At 49.8% G+C, this 15,929-nt stretch overlaps 3 protein-coding genes across 6 annotated transcripts; 2 read left to right on the top strand and 1 right to left on the bottom strand.

The window, feature by feature from the left end:
- Nucleotides 1–1,874: 1,874 nt before the first annotated feature.
- Nucleotides 1,875–3,781, bottom strand: osr1 (odd-skipped related transcription factor 1). The gene is made up of 2 exons (XM_085932384.1): nt 3,144–3,781; nt 1,875–2,007 (listed from the first exon to the last, which is right to left on the bottom strand). Exons 1-2 carry the CDS (start codon nt 3,779–3,781, stop codon nt 1,875–1,877), a joined length of 771 nt encoding a protein of 256 aa, XP_085788510.1.
- A 6,712-nt stretch (nt 3,782–10,493) lies between these two features.
- Nucleotides 10,494–12,073, top strand: commd8 (COMM domain containing 8). 2 transcript variants are annotated; one of them, XM_085931089.1, is made up of 5 exons: nt 10,494–10,637; nt 10,930–11,085; nt 11,158–11,310; nt 11,472–11,627; nt 11,738–12,073. In XM_085931089.1, exons 1-5 carry the CDS (start codon nt 10,593–10,595, stop codon nt 11,756–11,758), a joined length of 531 nt encoding a protein of 176 aa, XP_085787215.1. In that variant the 5' UTR covers nt 10,494–10,592; the 3' UTR covers nt 11,759–12,073. The 2 variants fall into 2 exon arrangements, with proteins under 2 accessions (XP_085787215.1, XP_085787216.1); XM_085931090.1 differs by having other exon boundaries at nt 10,597–10,697.
- Nucleotides 12,074–12,217: 144 nt separating this feature from the next.
- Nucleotides 12,218–15,826, top strand: gabra2a (gamma-aminobutyric acid type A receptor subunit alpha2a). Of its 3 annotated transcripts, none has more exons than XM_085931075.1 (9): nt 12,218–12,588; nt 12,771–12,877; nt 12,985–13,052; nt 13,609–13,829; nt 13,885–13,967; nt 14,186–14,298; nt 14,640–14,688; nt 14,752–14,954; nt 15,060–15,826. In XM_085931075.1, exons 1-9 carry the CDS (start codon nt 12,278–12,280, stop codon nt 15,357–15,359), a joined length of 1,455 nt encoding a protein of 484 aa, XP_085787201.1. In that variant the 5' UTR covers nt 12,218–12,277; the 3' UTR covers nt 15,360–15,826. The 3 variants fall into 3 exon arrangements, with proteins under 3 accessions (XP_085787201.1, XP_085787200.1, XP_085787202.1); XM_085931074.1 differs by having other exon boundaries at nt 14,186–14,329; nt 14,536–14,688; nt 15,060–15,824; XM_085931076.1 differs by having other exon boundaries at nt 13,276–13,829; nt 14,186–14,329; nt 14,536–14,688; nt 15,060–15,817.
- The last annotated feature ends 103 nt before the right edge of the window (nt 15,827–15,929 follow it).

Raw genomic sequence — 15,929 nt, 5'->3', positions numbered from 1 at the left:
CTCCTTTCCACACCCGCTCCCAGCTTGTTAGCCAGCATATATGTAGAAAGGCCTCAGGCCACAGGCCTCAGGCCTCAGGCCTCAGGCCTCAGGCCTCAGGCCTCAGGCCTCAGGCCTCAGGCCTCAGGCCTCAGGCCTCAGGCCTCAGGCCTCAGGCCTCAGGCCTCAGGCCTCAGGCCTCAGGCCTCAGGCCTCAGGCCTCAGGCCTCAGGCCTCAGGCCTCAGGAATGTGAGCTTGAAGTCATTTTCACCTTCCTGACCTACTGTGATGGTGTAGTGCAAAACGCTGCTGGGTTGGCGCTTCCTTTCCTCTGTCACTGGAGGAAGTCCCCGCCGGGGTCTGTGTCAGTTCACCGGCCGACCCGTCCCGTCCATTCCATCCTGCCGCCCTCCGTCTCAACCCGCCGCCGGTGGGAAGCCATAAAAGTGTCTGTCAGTGGCGCAGAGCCACGTCTACTGTGCCTTTTACGACCTCTTCCAGTTCCATCGATGATTCACTTAGGGGAGTCTCACTGAAGGACATTTCCCTTCGGCCTCGGGGAGAAGTCCTTCCCTTCGGTAGTAACCAAAACGGGTCTGCAAACGCATTGGCTTCCGCAAAACTCCATTTGCCCATTTTCAAATGGGCAATTGGCAGACAAAAAGGAAGTGAGGCGAGGCGAGGCAGTCAGGAGAGGGTAGGCCAAAACCTGTTTTGACACTTGAATTGGGACTTCAGAGACCATTGTTTTTGTCCTTTCTTTTGGTTTGTGCGTGTTTGTCTTTCTGATGGCCCACAACTAGTAGGTGACCATTGTTTCTTTCAAGGTTGCATTGGGAAAAGCCCCCAAACTCGGGTCCCGGAGTGGCCGTTGATCATTTCATCCAGCCAGCCAGCCAGCCAGCCAGCCAGCCAGCATTTACACATGCTGTCAAACAAAAGCTGTCCATCCACGTATGTATTGTTGGCGGGCGGGCGGGCGGGCGGACTCGGATTGTCAACTCTCCGGACCGCATTTGTCATGCATCGCCTATCCGAGGCAAGAGCAGTGTGGGATTGCCTCACAACTCATTTGGTTGCTTTGTCTGTGCGCTTGGTTGGCAGCAGCAGCGTGTCTGTCTGGACGAGCTGTGAACAAGGGTGTTTTTAAAGCAGGTTTGTGTCACGTCCACCATCCATCCATCCATCCATCCATCCATCCATCCATCCATCCCCTGCCATCTCGAGCTGACCACCTGGGGTTGTGTGTGTGTGTTTTCCTGGCTACTACGGCCGATGCCGACAGACTGATTAGTTCCTGCCTCTAAGAGAAATGCAGAGTAGCTCGCTGAGCATCCGCACTGGAGCGACAGCTTTCCTCGTCCTCCTGGCCTGGTCCCATGCCAACATACACACGTTTGTTTACATGTGTAATTTCCCTTTAGGCTCGGCGGGGGCAATTCAACGAGCACTTTTAGAGATGATGAGCTCACCGCGTGGTCCTGGGCTAATATAGATTTTAGCCCGATGGCATTCTTATTGTTTATTGAAGTCAAGCAAGCTCAGACTCAAGCAGTTCCAGTAAAATATTTTATTCCAAAATGATTATTTGCTGTGAAAATAAGATCCAGTATAGGAAAAACAAAACAAATCAATCATCAGATTAAAGTGCAAAAATACATTTCTGATAATGCATTTGTACAAAAATTGAAACGGAGGGAAATGTGCTAAGATGGCTTTGATCTTCCTGCCTTGCAGAAAAAATGGCGGGACCTTGTCTTTGGAATCCAAGTTTCGGAGGTGCCAAGTCAAACAAGTCTTTGGTTGATGATGCTATTTGGTCATAGTGAAGCGTATACATGGTCCCGTCCCTTCCTTGCTTGCTTGCTTCCTTGCTTTTTTTCCCCTTGAAGCATCATTTCATCTTGGCTGGCTTGAGTTCCTTGACTTGCATGTGTAAGGTTTTGTGGACAGCCAGCGTCCGCGACTGACAGAAGCCTTTGCCACATTCCTGACACTTGAAGGGCTTTTCTTTGGAATGAATGTACCTGGTGGACACAACATCGATCGCAGCGTTAGCAAGAAGGAAGAACAGTTTGCACAAACGTGAGGCAGTCTTCATCCTTCTTTTTTTTTTTCTCACTGGCTTCCTGCTGGTGTTTTGATGTGAAACAGATATTTCTACACGCATCACAAAAGAGTCAAATAAGCGCACCCGCTAGCTACGCATTTTGTCGACGACCGTAAAGACTATATTCGACGCAATGTCGGACAAACCATTTGAAATGTAGAAAAGAAATGAACTCGAGGTGGTCGCAACATCTGCCGCGCTAAACCACCCCGTGCCCAAGGTATGAAAAACGGCGGTATCGTGGTATCAGACACGTGCTCTACGATGTCTTTTTCTGAAGGCAACTGTTTACTATCTGCCTCATGCGGCCCCACTGACTGACGGGAGAGCCCTTTTGAATGAAAGTATCCATGAAGTGCCCGCCGGGGACCGACCGCACCGCCACAGCGAGCACCACCGCGTAATAGCGCAACATTAAGAGCACCCCATTTGCCCTTTACTGTTCGATAAGCAAACAAACAAACACATCAATGACGTATATATATATATATAAATATATGTGTCAATTCTTCAGATTTAATAATCATATCCAATTGCTTCATTTGAAACGGAACATCATTGAGCTGTGATAAATGTAGTAGAGGAGTAATTGAGCGTTTGGAATGAATCTGAAGGAGGATTTTGTTGAATGCATTGTTGCTATTGTGCCAAGTAACCGCACACACCACGGCAGAGCAGAGCAGAGCAGAGCAGAGCAGAGCAGGGCACGCCTAGACTTTCGATTCCTTCATGCTTGCTCGCGCTCCCCACTAAATACTTTTCATACTGGTCGAAGGCCATTAACTTGTTGTTACATGTCAAATGATTTCTGATACAATGAATGAAATGCTATCAAATCATTGATAAGAAGAATTTGGCTTTTGCCATTCCTTACCTACCTACCTACCTACCTACCCACCTACCTCGCAACGGTTTGCAAGACCAACATCCTGGCAACATGTACTTGTCCATTTTCCTCATACGGCCGGCTCTCCTCTTTCTTGACACTGCCTAAACATGTCCCGCTGAGATGAGAGTGCAGCTTGAAACTAAGAGCACAGCCTACTTTCTCACCTGTGGTCTCGGAGGTGGTCCTGCCTTCTGAAGGCTTTGTGGCAGATGTCGCAAGTGTACGGCCTCTCGTCCGTGTGCGTCCTCTCGTGGATTAACAGATTGTAGGATTTGGTGAAATGGCGCCCGCAGAATTTGCACACAAACTCTTTTTTGGTCTTGGAGGGCAAGCGCCCTCGACCGGACTTGCGCTCCGGGTAAGCCAGCTTGCTCACATCCAGGAGGCACCCGAGGCCAGTCGGCTCCGAGTGGTGAGATGAAGCTGCGGCGGCGGCCCCCGACATGCTCAGGTCTTCCGCCTTCAGATGATCCTCCTGGGTGGCCGCCGTGGCCAGGTTGGCAAAGTCAAAGCGCGGTTTATTCTTTGAGCTCTGCGTGCCACCTGCTGAGTCCTGCTTGGGCTGCAGCTGATAAGGGAAGAGAGGGATGGAGGCCATAGAAGAGAGGTGGACAGGCACTTTGGGCAGGTAGCCCGGGCTCCATTGGTGAAGCTGAATGGCATGCAGGGCGCTGAAGCTGTAGATGCTGTGGAAGTGCTCTGTTGGGAGCTGAAGGCCCGTGGAGCTCTGGAGAAGGGAATAATTAGCCAGCTGCAGCCATGGGTGAAGAGGGACAGGAGCTGCCAGAGTCTTGCTTCCCATGGTGAGGTCTGGAACACACACACACACACACACACACACAATGATTCCGTTTGCAAGGAGACTCATTCCTCCCTGATCCTGATCAAAACTTTACAAGCCACCCTGGTGGTAAAAATCCAAACGTGATTTGACGTGTGACAAATGTGTCAACAATCGGCAGGCCAGTGAGAGATTGAGACGAGCGCGTGTGTCTTTCCTGTTCGCACAAACGTGCCTAGAGCTGTCTGAGAGAATGGCAACATTCGGCACCAGCCCGTGAGCTGTTAAATCACGTTTGATAAGCAGGAATAACAAGACAACAACGTCTCTTTGTTTGACTCAGCCTATGATTGACAGCGAGCCGAGCCGAGCAGAGCAGAGCAGAGCAGAGCGGCTCCAGAGCTGCTACAGAGTGGCTCCAGAGCGGCTCCAGAGCTGCTACAGAGTGGCTCCAGAGCGGTTCCAGAGCTGCTACAGAGCGGCTCCAGAGCGGCTCCAGAGCGGCTCCAGAGCTGCTCCAGAGCTGCTACAGAGCTGCTACAGAGCGGCTCCAGAGAGGCTCCAGAGAGGCTCCCGAGCGGATCCCCGGCGGTTCCCGAGCGGCTCCCGAGCGGCTCCCGCTACAAAGTTCACTGCGCGCACGATCCGAGCTCATGTTCATTCTGACAACATACTCCACTTGGGTTGACTGCAGAACATCCACCCAGCTCTTTTGGATGGAGCTCCAAGGCTGGCTCGCAGATTGAATCGAAATGAGATCGATGCCAACCGGCGCGTCATCAGGTCAAAGTACCTCGTTAAGCACGTCTCGCTAGTACTATTAACGACAAGAATAGGAATGAGAAGAAAAAGAATGTGGAAGACTGGCTCATGACTGGAGTAGTTAGAATGAGGAGCGGTGAAGCTGAAAGAGCCCCCTGCCGCGCGTCCCTTTCTGATCATGACGCAGAAGTAATTGACTTTTACTCATGAGGTCATTAGAGGATGGATAGATAGAGAGAAAGAGAGAGAGAGAGAGAGAGAGAGCCAGATAGACGTGCTCTGCCGCTGAGGCTCTCTCTCTCTCCTCACCTTTAACCCTTTCACGCGTGCGTATCAGCGTCATGCGGATGGATCTGCCTCACTTTAAGCCCAGACCGTTCCATTCAGCACCTCTGCACGCTGCTTCTCACCTCCGTGTAAATCTGATCAGACTCCGACTACAAGCGAGAGTCACAAGTCATCATTAACACCCTTGTTACTGTTATTACTTTGAAAACGTCAGGTAGTACAACAAATAGCGGGGGGGGGTTCCTTCAGGACCCAAATTACTCAAGCCCGGGTCACGAGATCAGAGCTTTTTTCATCGGCGTTGCTTTTAATGCATGGCCTGCCTCAGTACTATTGGATTAGGCTTGACAGCATCAGCAATTAGTAAAAGCAGGTAGGGTGTCAAGCTCCTTGCACCAAAGGTGTCTTTGGATGTCATCTCTGTAAGGCTCTGCGCCTTTCTCTTTTATTCAGTCTGCGCTAATTGCACCGGCCGGTTCCACTTGTTAAATGTTGGCTCACAAAGCAGGATGCTGGAGGAACCAGTTGATCGTGTTGTAAAAAGCCAATGGATCTTATTCAGGATGCAAAGTACATTTTGGGGGCAAAGAGTTGCAAAGTCTCAATTTGTGAGCGTCCTTGGCCCACACTGCCATTGTTGTTTTGTTTGTTTCAAAACAAAAGAGAGGACTTACCAAGACAAAAAAAAGCCCGCAGATGCTGAAAGGTGACTTTTAATAAGGCGACAGCATGTTTCCTCCTCTCAGTTGGCCGTGAGATGCGCTGGCTGACAAGTGAGTGCTGATGCCGGTGCCGGTGGCGGTGCCGGTGCCGGTGCCGCTGCTGCTGCGGCTGGTGCCGGTGCTGGGGCCGCTGTCGGTGCCGCTGTCGGTGCCGCTTGGTTCGCTCCTTCTCCTCCTTCACTGAGTGGCCCGCGTCTCTCTCTCTTTCTCTCTTTATTGCGCAGAGTGAAGCGCTCCCTCCAACTTGCGCGTACGTCACTCAGCCAACTACATCCAACACAGAGCAGAGGTGCGCTCAACAAGCCTCCCTCCCTCCCTCCCTCCCTCCCGCCACCTGAAACCCCAACACTTCTCACAAAAGGCTTCAAGGGGTGGGCAACTTGGGCAAGAGAGAGAGAGAGAGCCCTTGACCCTTGGCCTGTCGACTGCCTGGACAAGAAGCAAGACGCCGGTGACCTCCTGCCCACTTCTTCCCATAGGAATTCTTACATTGGTGTGTTGCCTGTGTTTTGAGGTGATTTTGTAAAACCAAACGTTGACGTGAGCCGCAGGCCTCTCAAACGCTTCTCGGTTCTCGGCCGCGCAATGAATGCTTCTGAGTTCCACTTTGGACGGATTGTTTTTTTCTCTTGCGTTTGATGAAAGGCGCCTGGCAAATGATTTGCTTCCACGTTTGCAGCGAGCGAGCGTCACCCGCTGTCAGCCAGCCAGCCGGCCGCTGCAAATGTGTCCTTTCACGATGGCTTGCACGAGGGTGTGCGGACTTGCACAAGAATGCGCTGTTAACTCACGACTCGCCGCCGCCGCCGCCGCTCCTTTTGATTTGGACAAATGCAAGATTACAAGCAGGTGCATGAACGCCGGTGCAACGTTTCCATCTGACCTTTGAGCACGATGCCACTGCTTGCGATTGCCTTAGCTCTTGCATTTGTTCTTAACTACATTCTGCTTAGAGTAGCTTTTATTTTCGAGTGGATGAATGGAGAAATGATCAAAAGCACACAGAATGAGAGCCAATTGACAAGTTGGCAGGCCCAAAAGTTGGGAAAGGCTGGAGTCCGTCCGCCCGCGCGCCCGCGCGCCCGCGCGCCCGTCGGTCCGCTCTGTTGCATTACATCCGTGCACAGTGAGTGCCCTCTACTGGTGGCCGGCCCATTGACACTTCGACTCGGGGACTGACTCCCCTTGTTGAGTCAGGCCAGGTTTTTTGTCTTTCTTTCATGCATCGATACTTTTATCAAAGGCTTTCTAAGTAACTACTGGACTGAGAATAAAATTGACTTGAAGAAAGCAAGTTTAGTGCAATGAGCATTTGAAATGTTGGTTAAAGCCCAGCTAAGTGCTGGTGAATGAAGACTGATGGCTTAAAGTAAGCACTAGTCTTGGTTTACGCAAGCCCCCCCAAAGGAGCACCATAATCCTCTCTCTCTCCCTCTCTCTCTCTCTCTCTCCCTCCCTCCGTCCAGAGAAACAACACATCCCAACTTGAAGTTGAGCCGCTTCCAGATGTGCATGTGACTTTCAGATTGTCTCACACTGGATCGATCCTATGAAAGGAAGGAATACCACCCACGGGCTTCAAAGTGCTGGGTTCAAAATGGGACCCAAAACAAGCCAATCCCTTGAGGGTTTTTTTCTTTCTTTGTCTGTCTCGAAAATAGAGTTGTTTTTAAGACAGCCAGCATCTTTTACTGTGAAGTCCCCAAGGTCTCCTAATGCTTTACGTACTTGGATGGTCAATATTATGACGGTTGGAGACACTTGCGAAAAGGAAATGAACGCAAAGTCTCTCGCAAAGACGCACACACGCATTGCTTTTTTGGCCTGGAGCCTATTGGAACGTGCATAAAATGTGTTCCAGACCAGAAGTGTTTGTAAAGGCCAGGTCTTGTAAATGTTCAAGTATTGTGACATGAGAAAAAAGTCTTGGCCAAAACATATGCTTTGTATTTTCAAGTTGAAAACATCAGAAAGGCACGCAATGCTTCTATTTGTGGTGGGAAAAGGGAAATGTGAAAATATTTGTGTCTGTTTTTGCATGTCACACACCTTTTTACTACTGTTCTGTGCTATGGGGGCTCATGATGATGCAGCATATCACTCAGCGTATGGCTCGCATTCAATAAACGCTTCCACGTGTGTGTGTGTGTGTGTGTGTGTGTGTGTGTGTGTGTGTGTGTGTGTGTGTGTGTGTGTGTGTGTGTGTGTGTGTGTGTGTGTGTGTGTGTGTGTGCGCGCGTGCGCGTGTGAGAAGAGAAAAGCAAAAACACCAGTGCGTAAGTCGTACACCGTTGGTTGATGACAAAAGATGACAATGACTTCTTGGGAGTGCTGTTGAGCCTCTGTTACACGAGTCTCCAGTATTCCAAGCCGTTTGGAAGCGGACACACCCAACGGGCCCCTTGCACGGTATACGCGGTCAGTGCTCGGTAGCGTGCATGAGCTACATCTGCGAGCTCCTCTCGTGCTGCTTAGAAGCCAGGTGCCATGGGAGTCCTCGGTGATTGGAAGGGCAAAGAAATGTGTTCATCCATCAAACAACTTTGACAGCGGCTGGCTCAATTTTGCACAATTAGACTGTCAATTGTCCAAAATGGAGGCAGGTGGAATAGCCTCGCACAGCCACTTTGTCACTGAAAGAATGGAAATCATTTGCTTGTGCCTCCTCCATATTTTCGATGTCCATTTTGCACTAGCAGTCAAATACAAAAGGTTCAAATACGACATAAGCTCAATGAGTGACATTGCCCAAAACACTCCCATTGAAAATGTGGCCGCCGGGTGTGAAACCATACCAAGCCTTCTTCTTTTACAAGCATTTTCAAAACAACAGCAACGCTGAGGAATTTTTAACTGCTGCAGGTGCTTTGGCACGGGCAACAGAGCTGTGATGCTTTGGGATCTGCAAATAAAACTCCAAAGCGTGCATGTGCAAATGGGTACACAAACAAGAGCGAACAAGACAGCTGCCGGGTCCGGCTTGCTGCACGTGCCAAGTTCAAGGCCTGGGCTAACAGCAGGACCTCCTTTCGCCTTCCATACATGTCAACTCAAAAGATATGAAAACTGTGGAGTGTCCTTGCTTTTGCCCAGTGTCTTCTAGGTCAAGTTGATCGTTTGGGCCGTGAGCACAGTGCATGATGAACAAGTTCCCTTTCCTGCTGTTTGGCAGCAACGGCTGGCTCTTAGGCCACTAAATCTCAGCCTTTGCATTCCAGAAGGATCCCATCAGCAGCAGCCGCAGCAGCAGCAGCAGCAGGTGAACTGCCTGCCCGCCTGCCCGCCTGCCCGCCTGCCCGCCTGCCCGCATGCTCGCCTGCCCGCCTGCCCACATGCCCGCATGCCCGCCTGCCCGCATGCCCGCCTGCCCGCCTGCCTGCCTTGAAGGCCAAAAACACGAGGGGAGGAGATTGGGGAGAGAACGTTGGTTAAGGAAGCTTAGGTGGGAAAGGGAAATAAGAGGATAACACCATATGTATGTTCTCTGGGTGTGTACATGCTTGCTGCTGAGCCCGTTGCATGAATGCCATTGCATCGTGGCAAAATGCCATAAATCACAAATACAATTTGGTCAAAAGGAAAGGAGTAGGAGCATACTCCAAAAGCAAGCCCTGGCCTGGCTGGACACTTCATGAAACGTGGCAACGGTCCATGGAATGCCGTTTCGAGCTTCCACATCTGGAAGGAACACAAAACCTGGTTCCTAATTTTATAATGATGATGTCAGAGAGAATACACATTACTAGGATGAGGAGCCAAGTCGATGTTTTTTTTTTTCTCCTCTCTTTTTTCATGTTCCTTTTTACAGCCCTTTTGGGGGGGACCAGTTCCACAGAAATATTTCAACACTCATATGCTACACTTTCCTATGGGAAAAGATGATGACGATGATGAGACAAAAGCATCAGCTTGGGTCTTGAAAGACACTTACGTTACATTTCCATGTTAATGTCGGGAAATCAATATCAAGGGTGGAAATAAGCAATTATTATGCACCTCATTGAAGAGCAAAATTGAGACGCCAAGGCATCTGTCGTCAAAGTATCCGAGGAAAAAGAAGCAGCGCCAAAAGGTTTGCTGAGCTCAGGTCACCGACACGTCACCTGGTCGCCACGTTACATTTCAATGGCCTGGCCACAAAGCGTCTGAGACTGGCTCAATAATCGAGTGAGTGATCGTTTGATAGACTGTACCATAGATGGATCCATATTTCAGTGACATGACACAGAGAGAAAGCAACATACAGTCGATTAGCAGAGAGACAGCGGGAGGGAGGGAGGGAGGACGATCATCTTTTCAAATTCTGATGCTGAAAGGTAATAGGTAATTGCTTCAAGGCACTCAGACGGCTGTTGTTATTGTACGGTCCTTTCAATTAGAAGCAGATGAGCGATAACAATAGAGCACAGAGGCAAATGAGTCACGTCACAGGTGTGAGATTGGCTAAAAGGCACTTGAATGCAAACGGCAGCGCAACGGCAACTTGGGCCTTGCGGGCAGCTTAAGTCTTGAGCTCAGACGTTTCACTTAATGACTGACTCATTTAACTGCAATGTTATAATAAAACACAAAGACTTTTGGGTGCTCCGGCCACAAAAGCAACGAGACAAGTGTTCATGATGTCACCTTTTTAAAAGCTTGCTCGATTTCATTATCTATGAGACAGCTTTGGTCTTGCTTGAATAATGACGCTGGAAACATGTTTCAACCATTAGTTTGTAGTGGGAAAAGTGCACATCTGGCATATCCCCGAGGCTCAAAGTTGCATTTGAATTGGAGTCTCCAGAGATGGGCATTTTCAATCTTCAAATGAGGGAAATTGACGCTCACTGAGTCTTATCACTACAGCACTGGTTGATTTTGGTTTTTTCTTTCTTGTTTGTTTGTTTGTTTGTTTGTTGATCTTGTTGTTGCGTGTATCAACACGTTCAATATCTTGTGGCGAAACAAAGTCCTTTTCTCATTTCCCATTTTTACGCGAGGCACTTCAACGCAGCATGACGCAGTCACGTGACTCTCGCCCAGCGGTCAGCTGACCACGAAGCGGAAGTGGAAGAAAGATGACGGCCCGACTAAACAACTTAGCTCTTACGGAGTGTCATAAAGTAAGTGCACTAATGTGGCGTATTTCTGTCGGCAGCGAAGCTCTCAAAGATAGTTAAATGGTAATATGTGCCTTTGTGCGCCTCAAATTCCAGTGTAGACCAGCAGGATATTTATTTGTTAACATGAAAAAGATGGCGCATGACACAGAGCCTCACAGCGCGTGTGGCTGCCTGTCTGTCTGTCTGTCTGTCTGTCTGTCTCTCTGTCTGTCTGTCTGTCTGACTGTCTGTCTGCCTGCCTGCCTGCCTGCCTGTCTGTCTGTCTGCCTGCCTGCTGCCTGTCTGCCTGCAGTTGTGCCACGGAGTAGTGGATGGACTGTGTGGTCGAGAAGCTCCTCGCAGAGACGACTACAATGCCTCCTGGAGCCTGGACGAGTGGCTGGACCTGATGGAGTCTTTGGCAGCAGTCTTCCGGCTGTCGGTAGGCAACAACAGCTCCGATGAGGAGGTATGAGGGGAAAGGGCACATGGGAGTGTGCTTTTGTTTTCAGGTCACAATTGCAGTCTTTCTTCTTTTCAGGTGCTGCTCAGCCTGTCCGAGTTGAGCAGCAGCCACTCGGATGCCGTGCTGAATGTGCTCAAAGGCAGACGGCAAGAGATTCGCCACGCTCTGCTGGCCGCAAGCGACTCGATCTCCTCTGCCATTTTACACGACTTTGACTGGCAGCTTCAGGTCAATTCACGTTTTGTCTTTGAGTCCTGTCCGTATCACACAAATCTTCCAGAAGGTCATCTCGAAGTCGGCTTGAATATATCGAATCAATGTGCGCGAGGTTGACGACAGCGGTTTTTATGTCGGTCTTGCTTTTGTGTGTGTCCTCTGCCTGTCTCCAGTTGGCACTGTCCAGTGACAAGATCTCATCTCTTCAGACTCCTCTGTTGAGTCTTCATCTGGATATAAGAGAGAACGGAGGCCTAAACTCTTTCAGCATGGAGATGAACAGGGAGGAGCTCAATACACTTATCACCTCACTGGAGGCTGCTAATAAGGTCAACGAGCATCACGGTGACACGTCCGAGTTTGGACGCAAACGTTTTCTCACAACGTGTCCGATTCGATCATTCTTTGAAATGGCACCTTTTTTGATGTACGTATACAGGTGCTGCTACAGTTGAAATGAACACTGATGGTAAAGAAGAGGCAGCGCGGTGGTGGCACGCCGTCCGTGGAGGAGAGAAGCGTCCATCTGCTCATGCATGCAAGCAAGCAAGCAAGCGGACAGAAACTGGATATGCTCGTGCAAAATTGTACGCATAAATGTAGGTACATGTGAAGCTTTCAGGCATTGTTTCAAATGCTTTAAAGCTCAAGTTAGGTCGTCCTCATTTTCTTTGCCTAAACTTGTGCATTGTGAGATACAAGTATTTGATTACCACTTGTTTGTCATCTACATTTCTTTCAAAAGAGAATAAAAAAATCCATCTAGTTCTCCATTTATATTTGCCACGTTTTTTCCCCCCACGAACTAGCCCGTGTGCACCCCGTTAAAAAAGGTAACGTAGAAGCAAGACTAAAGTGGAAAGGACAAAACATCAGGGACATATTAAATCAAAGTCTTCACATTGTCTGTCTTTTTTTTGTTGTTGAATAATTCATTTGTTTTTCCACTTGTGTGGAACTGAGCATTGATTAAAAATGAATGGGCATTCATGGCTTCACGCATCAGGGAGTCGGGGTCCGGCTGGCTGACTATTTATTAAGAGCGGCTCGCTACTCTGCTCAGCTTGCACTCAGGTGGGTGAGCCGCCGCGAGGATCTGACTTGTGAGTATCTCTTTTCCTCAGTAAAGCCGGGGTGGTCAAAAGCCATCCAGCCATCCATCCATCCATCCAGCCATCCATCCATCCATCCAGCCAGCCAGCCAGCCAGCCAGCCAGCCGTCACGATGAGAGGACCATGGCGCTCTTACCTCGTGAGCGTCTTGGTGTACGCAAGCGCATTGCACGCGCGGTACGTACCCTTGAGTCATTTTTTTGCAACTATGTTTTCAGAGATGTAGGCCTTTGAAAAAGAACGGCTTGAGCGATTGACGGCTTGTGCTCAAGGGCTCAGCGTGCCCCGCCCGCCCGCCTCCCTTTCGGCACTAGATCAGATGCGGATGTTTGTCATATGCTACGAAATGTGACCGATAGGTGCAAAGGGGATTCGGACGCGACGCGCAAAGACATCGCGACGTTCACTAAGATCCTGGACAGTCTTCTGGATGGCTATGACAACAGGCTGAGACCTGGCCTGGGTGGTGAGCATTGTTCCATTTGTTGAAAGTGGCATCAAATACATGTATGCGGCTGCTGACTTTTGCCACCTTGATGCTTTTTGATGAACTGCGCGATTGCTATTTTGCAGACCGAGTCACACAAGTCAAGACTGATATTTACGTGACCAGCTTTGGCCCGGTGTCAGACACAGACATGGTACAGTGTCTTGTTCATTTTGGACCCACAAAGTTCACTTGCTAGTTCATAGTGCCGTGCCACTCTTATGTAAGAACACGCTGAAATGAAGTCACTGCCGTCAATTCAAAACATGGTAGACTGTTGTGGTTTGATTCCTTCATTGGTTCCGTCATGAGAGTGAGTGCTGGGATGCAGCCATTTTCCTCATGATGTGTTTTTTTTCCATTTCTCACTCACTCAGGCACACCTCTTGATCCCTTAAAAGCTTTCTCGAGTCGCTGCAAACTCTCCCGTCCTCTCCCGTCCTCTCCCGTCCTCTCCCGTCCTCTCCCGTCCTCTCCCCTCACCACCCCACCCGACTCTCCAACGAGGACGGTAAACGGCACGGATGACGAGAGTGCGGGCTCAAAATGCAGAAATAGGAAGATGGGCTCATGTGAAATTCATTGTCCCCTCTCATGAAAGTTGCAACGCAGATCATTTCACTCCATCTCCGTATCTACCTTCTGGCTCTGACACACACACACACACACACACACACACACCTGAGATCATTGGCTCTGTGCTTTTTCAGGAGTACACGGTGGATGTTTTCTTCCGTCAGAGTTGGAAAGATGAACGATTAAAGTTTCACGGGCCGATGAACATTCTTCCCCTCAACAACTTGATGGCCAGCAAGATCTGGACTCCCGATACCTTCTTTCACAACGGCAAGAAGTCGGTGGCCCATAACATGACAATGCCCAACAAACTGCTGAGGATTATGGAGGATGGAACGCTGCTCTATACCATGAGGTAGGTGACAAGCAGGGTGAATTGCGCATCGCACGGCCTGATCTCTTGTTCCCAGGCTGACGGTGCAAGCCGAGTGCCCCATGCACCTGGAAGACTTTCCCATGGACTCTCACTCGTGTCCTCTGAAGTTTGGCAGTTGTAAGTGTGAACAGAAACAGGTGCCAGCCAGTTGGGCTCCAATTTTCCCAGCCAGACATCCAGTGGGTGCAGGGTGCGCCCGTCTGTTTGTCTGTTTGTCTGTCTATCTGTGCGCCTGTCTGGCTGGCTGGCTGGCTGGCTGGCTGTCCGTCCGTCCATTTGCCCAATGTTGAAATGTAACGAGGGATTTCCCCCTGCTGCCCCCCCCCCCCCCACAGATGCCTACACAAAGTCTGAGGTGACTTACATTTGGACCCGAAATGCCTCCCAGTCAGTGGACGTGGCAGCTGACGGCTCAAGACTCAACCAGTATGACTTAGTGGGACAAACGGTGGGAAAGGAGACCGTCCGATCCAGCACCGGTATATTTGATTTGTTGACACGAGTCCGAAAGGCTGCGTTTTATAAAAGTACTTTTCACATTTGTCCTCCAATTCCGGAAGGACTCGGATATACCTTTGTAACAAAATGACGTACGGAATGATCCAATATGTTGTTCTGGAAAGGAGCAATGGTGATGGTTTTGAAGCCGATCTGCTATCTATTCTGATGACTCTTTTGAACTCAGGTGAATACACGGTCATGACGGCACACTTCCACCTGAAGAGGAAAATTGGCTATTTTGTGATCCAGACCTATTTGCCCTGTATCATGACCGTAATCCTCTCCCAGGTCTCTTTTTGGCTTAATCGAGAGTCCGTTCCGGCCAGAACTGTGTTTGGTGAGTACGCGTATTGGAATGCGGCACTTGGACGAGAAATGCAGTGGTCCAAACTCTCGACAGGTGTAACCACGGTGCTGACCATGACCACCTTAAGTATCAGCGCCCGCAATTCACTGCCCAAAGTGGCCTACGCCACAGCCGTGGATTGGTTCATCGCCGTGTGCTACGCCTTTGTCTTCTCCGCGCTCATTGAATTTGCCACCGTCAACTACTTCACCAAGCGAGGCTGGGCCTGGGACGGAAAGACTCTGGTGGATGACAAGGTACGACAGCGGAATAGGTTCGACGTGACGAGAACCCGGGCCGTTTGCCCCATCGACTCCTCCGGGAATATTTACGACTCATCCCATTTTTTTTTTCCCCTGCAGAAAAACCAATGGGGCGCGACCAAGAAGAACAATGCCTACGCCGTGGCCGTGGCCAGCTACGCTCCTGATATAAGGAAAGACTCGACGCTGGCGACCGTCTCCGAGCGCTCCGTCGGCCGTCCCGACGAGGCCTCCTCGGAGAAGAAAGCCGGACGCAAGAAAACCTTCAACGGTGTCAGCAAGATTGACCGCATTTCCCGTATCATGTTCCCCGCGCTCTTTGGTACCTTTAACCTGGTTTACTGGGCCACCTACCTCAACAGAGAACCCGTTATTAACGACGGGGATCATTCCAAATAAGCACCGGGGACACGTATCGTCGCTTGCGTCCGTCCTAACCAGAAAAAGTACTGGAGAGAAATGAAGAGTTTGAGGAAAAATACTTACATTGTGAAATAAGTGTGACTTGCTTGCTTGACCTTAAATGACACAATGAATTTTTGGGGGAGGCAAATTTTCTTGGCTATTATTGCCGCCGCTTGTCTGCCTCGTGGGTATCGACCGGCACCTTTGATCAAGGTGGCAAAGGCGTGGCACGATTGTTCAAATGCACATTGCTATATTGGTACACTGCTCTTAGTCTAGAACGAGTAAATGAAGTCACGCATGTTACGTTATCACGCTAGCCACCAAGGCAGGCAGGCAGGCAGGCAGGCAGGCAGGCAGGATTTCAAATCCTTCCTGCTAATTGCTGACATTCAAAACAAATCACACACGGAGTGGCTACCTCTTGGATTTGTAAAAGAGAGCTTTGTTGATTTGGTTTTCCTGCTATTGAAAAATATATACTCGCTTGTACTAACAGGCCATGTTTCCATGATCCAATCTTGATTGAGAATCCGGCAGCGACGGGGAAGCTGGAGCAGGAGC

Source organism: Syngnathus leptorhynchus, chromosome 15 (genome assembly GCF_054491065.1).
Source record: "Syngnathus leptorhynchus isolate UIUO chromosome 15, UIUO_Slep, whole genome shotgun sequence".
NCBI classification, from domain to species: Eukaryota; Metazoa; Chordata; class Actinopteri; order Syngnathiformes; family Syngnathidae; genus Syngnathus; species Syngnathus leptorhynchus.
Note: the sequence above shows the minus strand (reverse complement) of the source record. Positions and strands in the feature narration are given on the sequence as shown.

Bases quoted from the DNA above. Each gene is read 5' to 3' on its own strand.
- osr1 (XM_085932384.1), bottom strand. From the start codon at position 3,781: ATGGGAAGCAAGACTCTGGCAGCTCCTGTCCCTCTTCACCCATGGCTG. The intron at 2,008-3,143 runs GTGAGAAAGTAG...TGTGTCCACCAG, and splicing joins GACCACCTCCGAGACCACAG to GTACATTCATTCCAAAGAAA.
- commd8 (XM_085931089.1), top strand. From the start codon at position 10,593: ATGACGGCCCGACTAAACAACTTAGCTCTTACGGAGTGTCATAAA. The intron at 11,086-11,157 runs GTATGAGGGGAA...TCTTCTTTTCAG, and splicing joins ACAACAGCTCCGATGAGGAG to GTGCTGCTCAGCCTGTCCGA. The intron at 11,311-11,471 runs GTCAATTCACGT...GCCTGTCTCCAG, and splicing joins ACTTTGACTGGCAGCTTCAG to TTGGCACTGTCCAGTGACAA.
- gabra2a (XM_085931074.1), top strand. From the start codon at position 12,278: ATGGGCATTCATGGCTTCACGCATCAGGGAGTCGGGGTCCGGCTGGCT. The intron at 12,878-12,984 runs GTGAGCATTGTT...GCTATTTTGCAG, and splicing joins GCTGAGACCTGGCCTGGGTG to ACCGAGTCACACAAGTCAAG. The intron at 13,968-14,185 runs GTAAGTGTGAAC...CCCCCCCCACAG, and splicing joins TCCTCTGAAGTTTGGCAGTT to ATGCCTACACAAAGTCTGAG.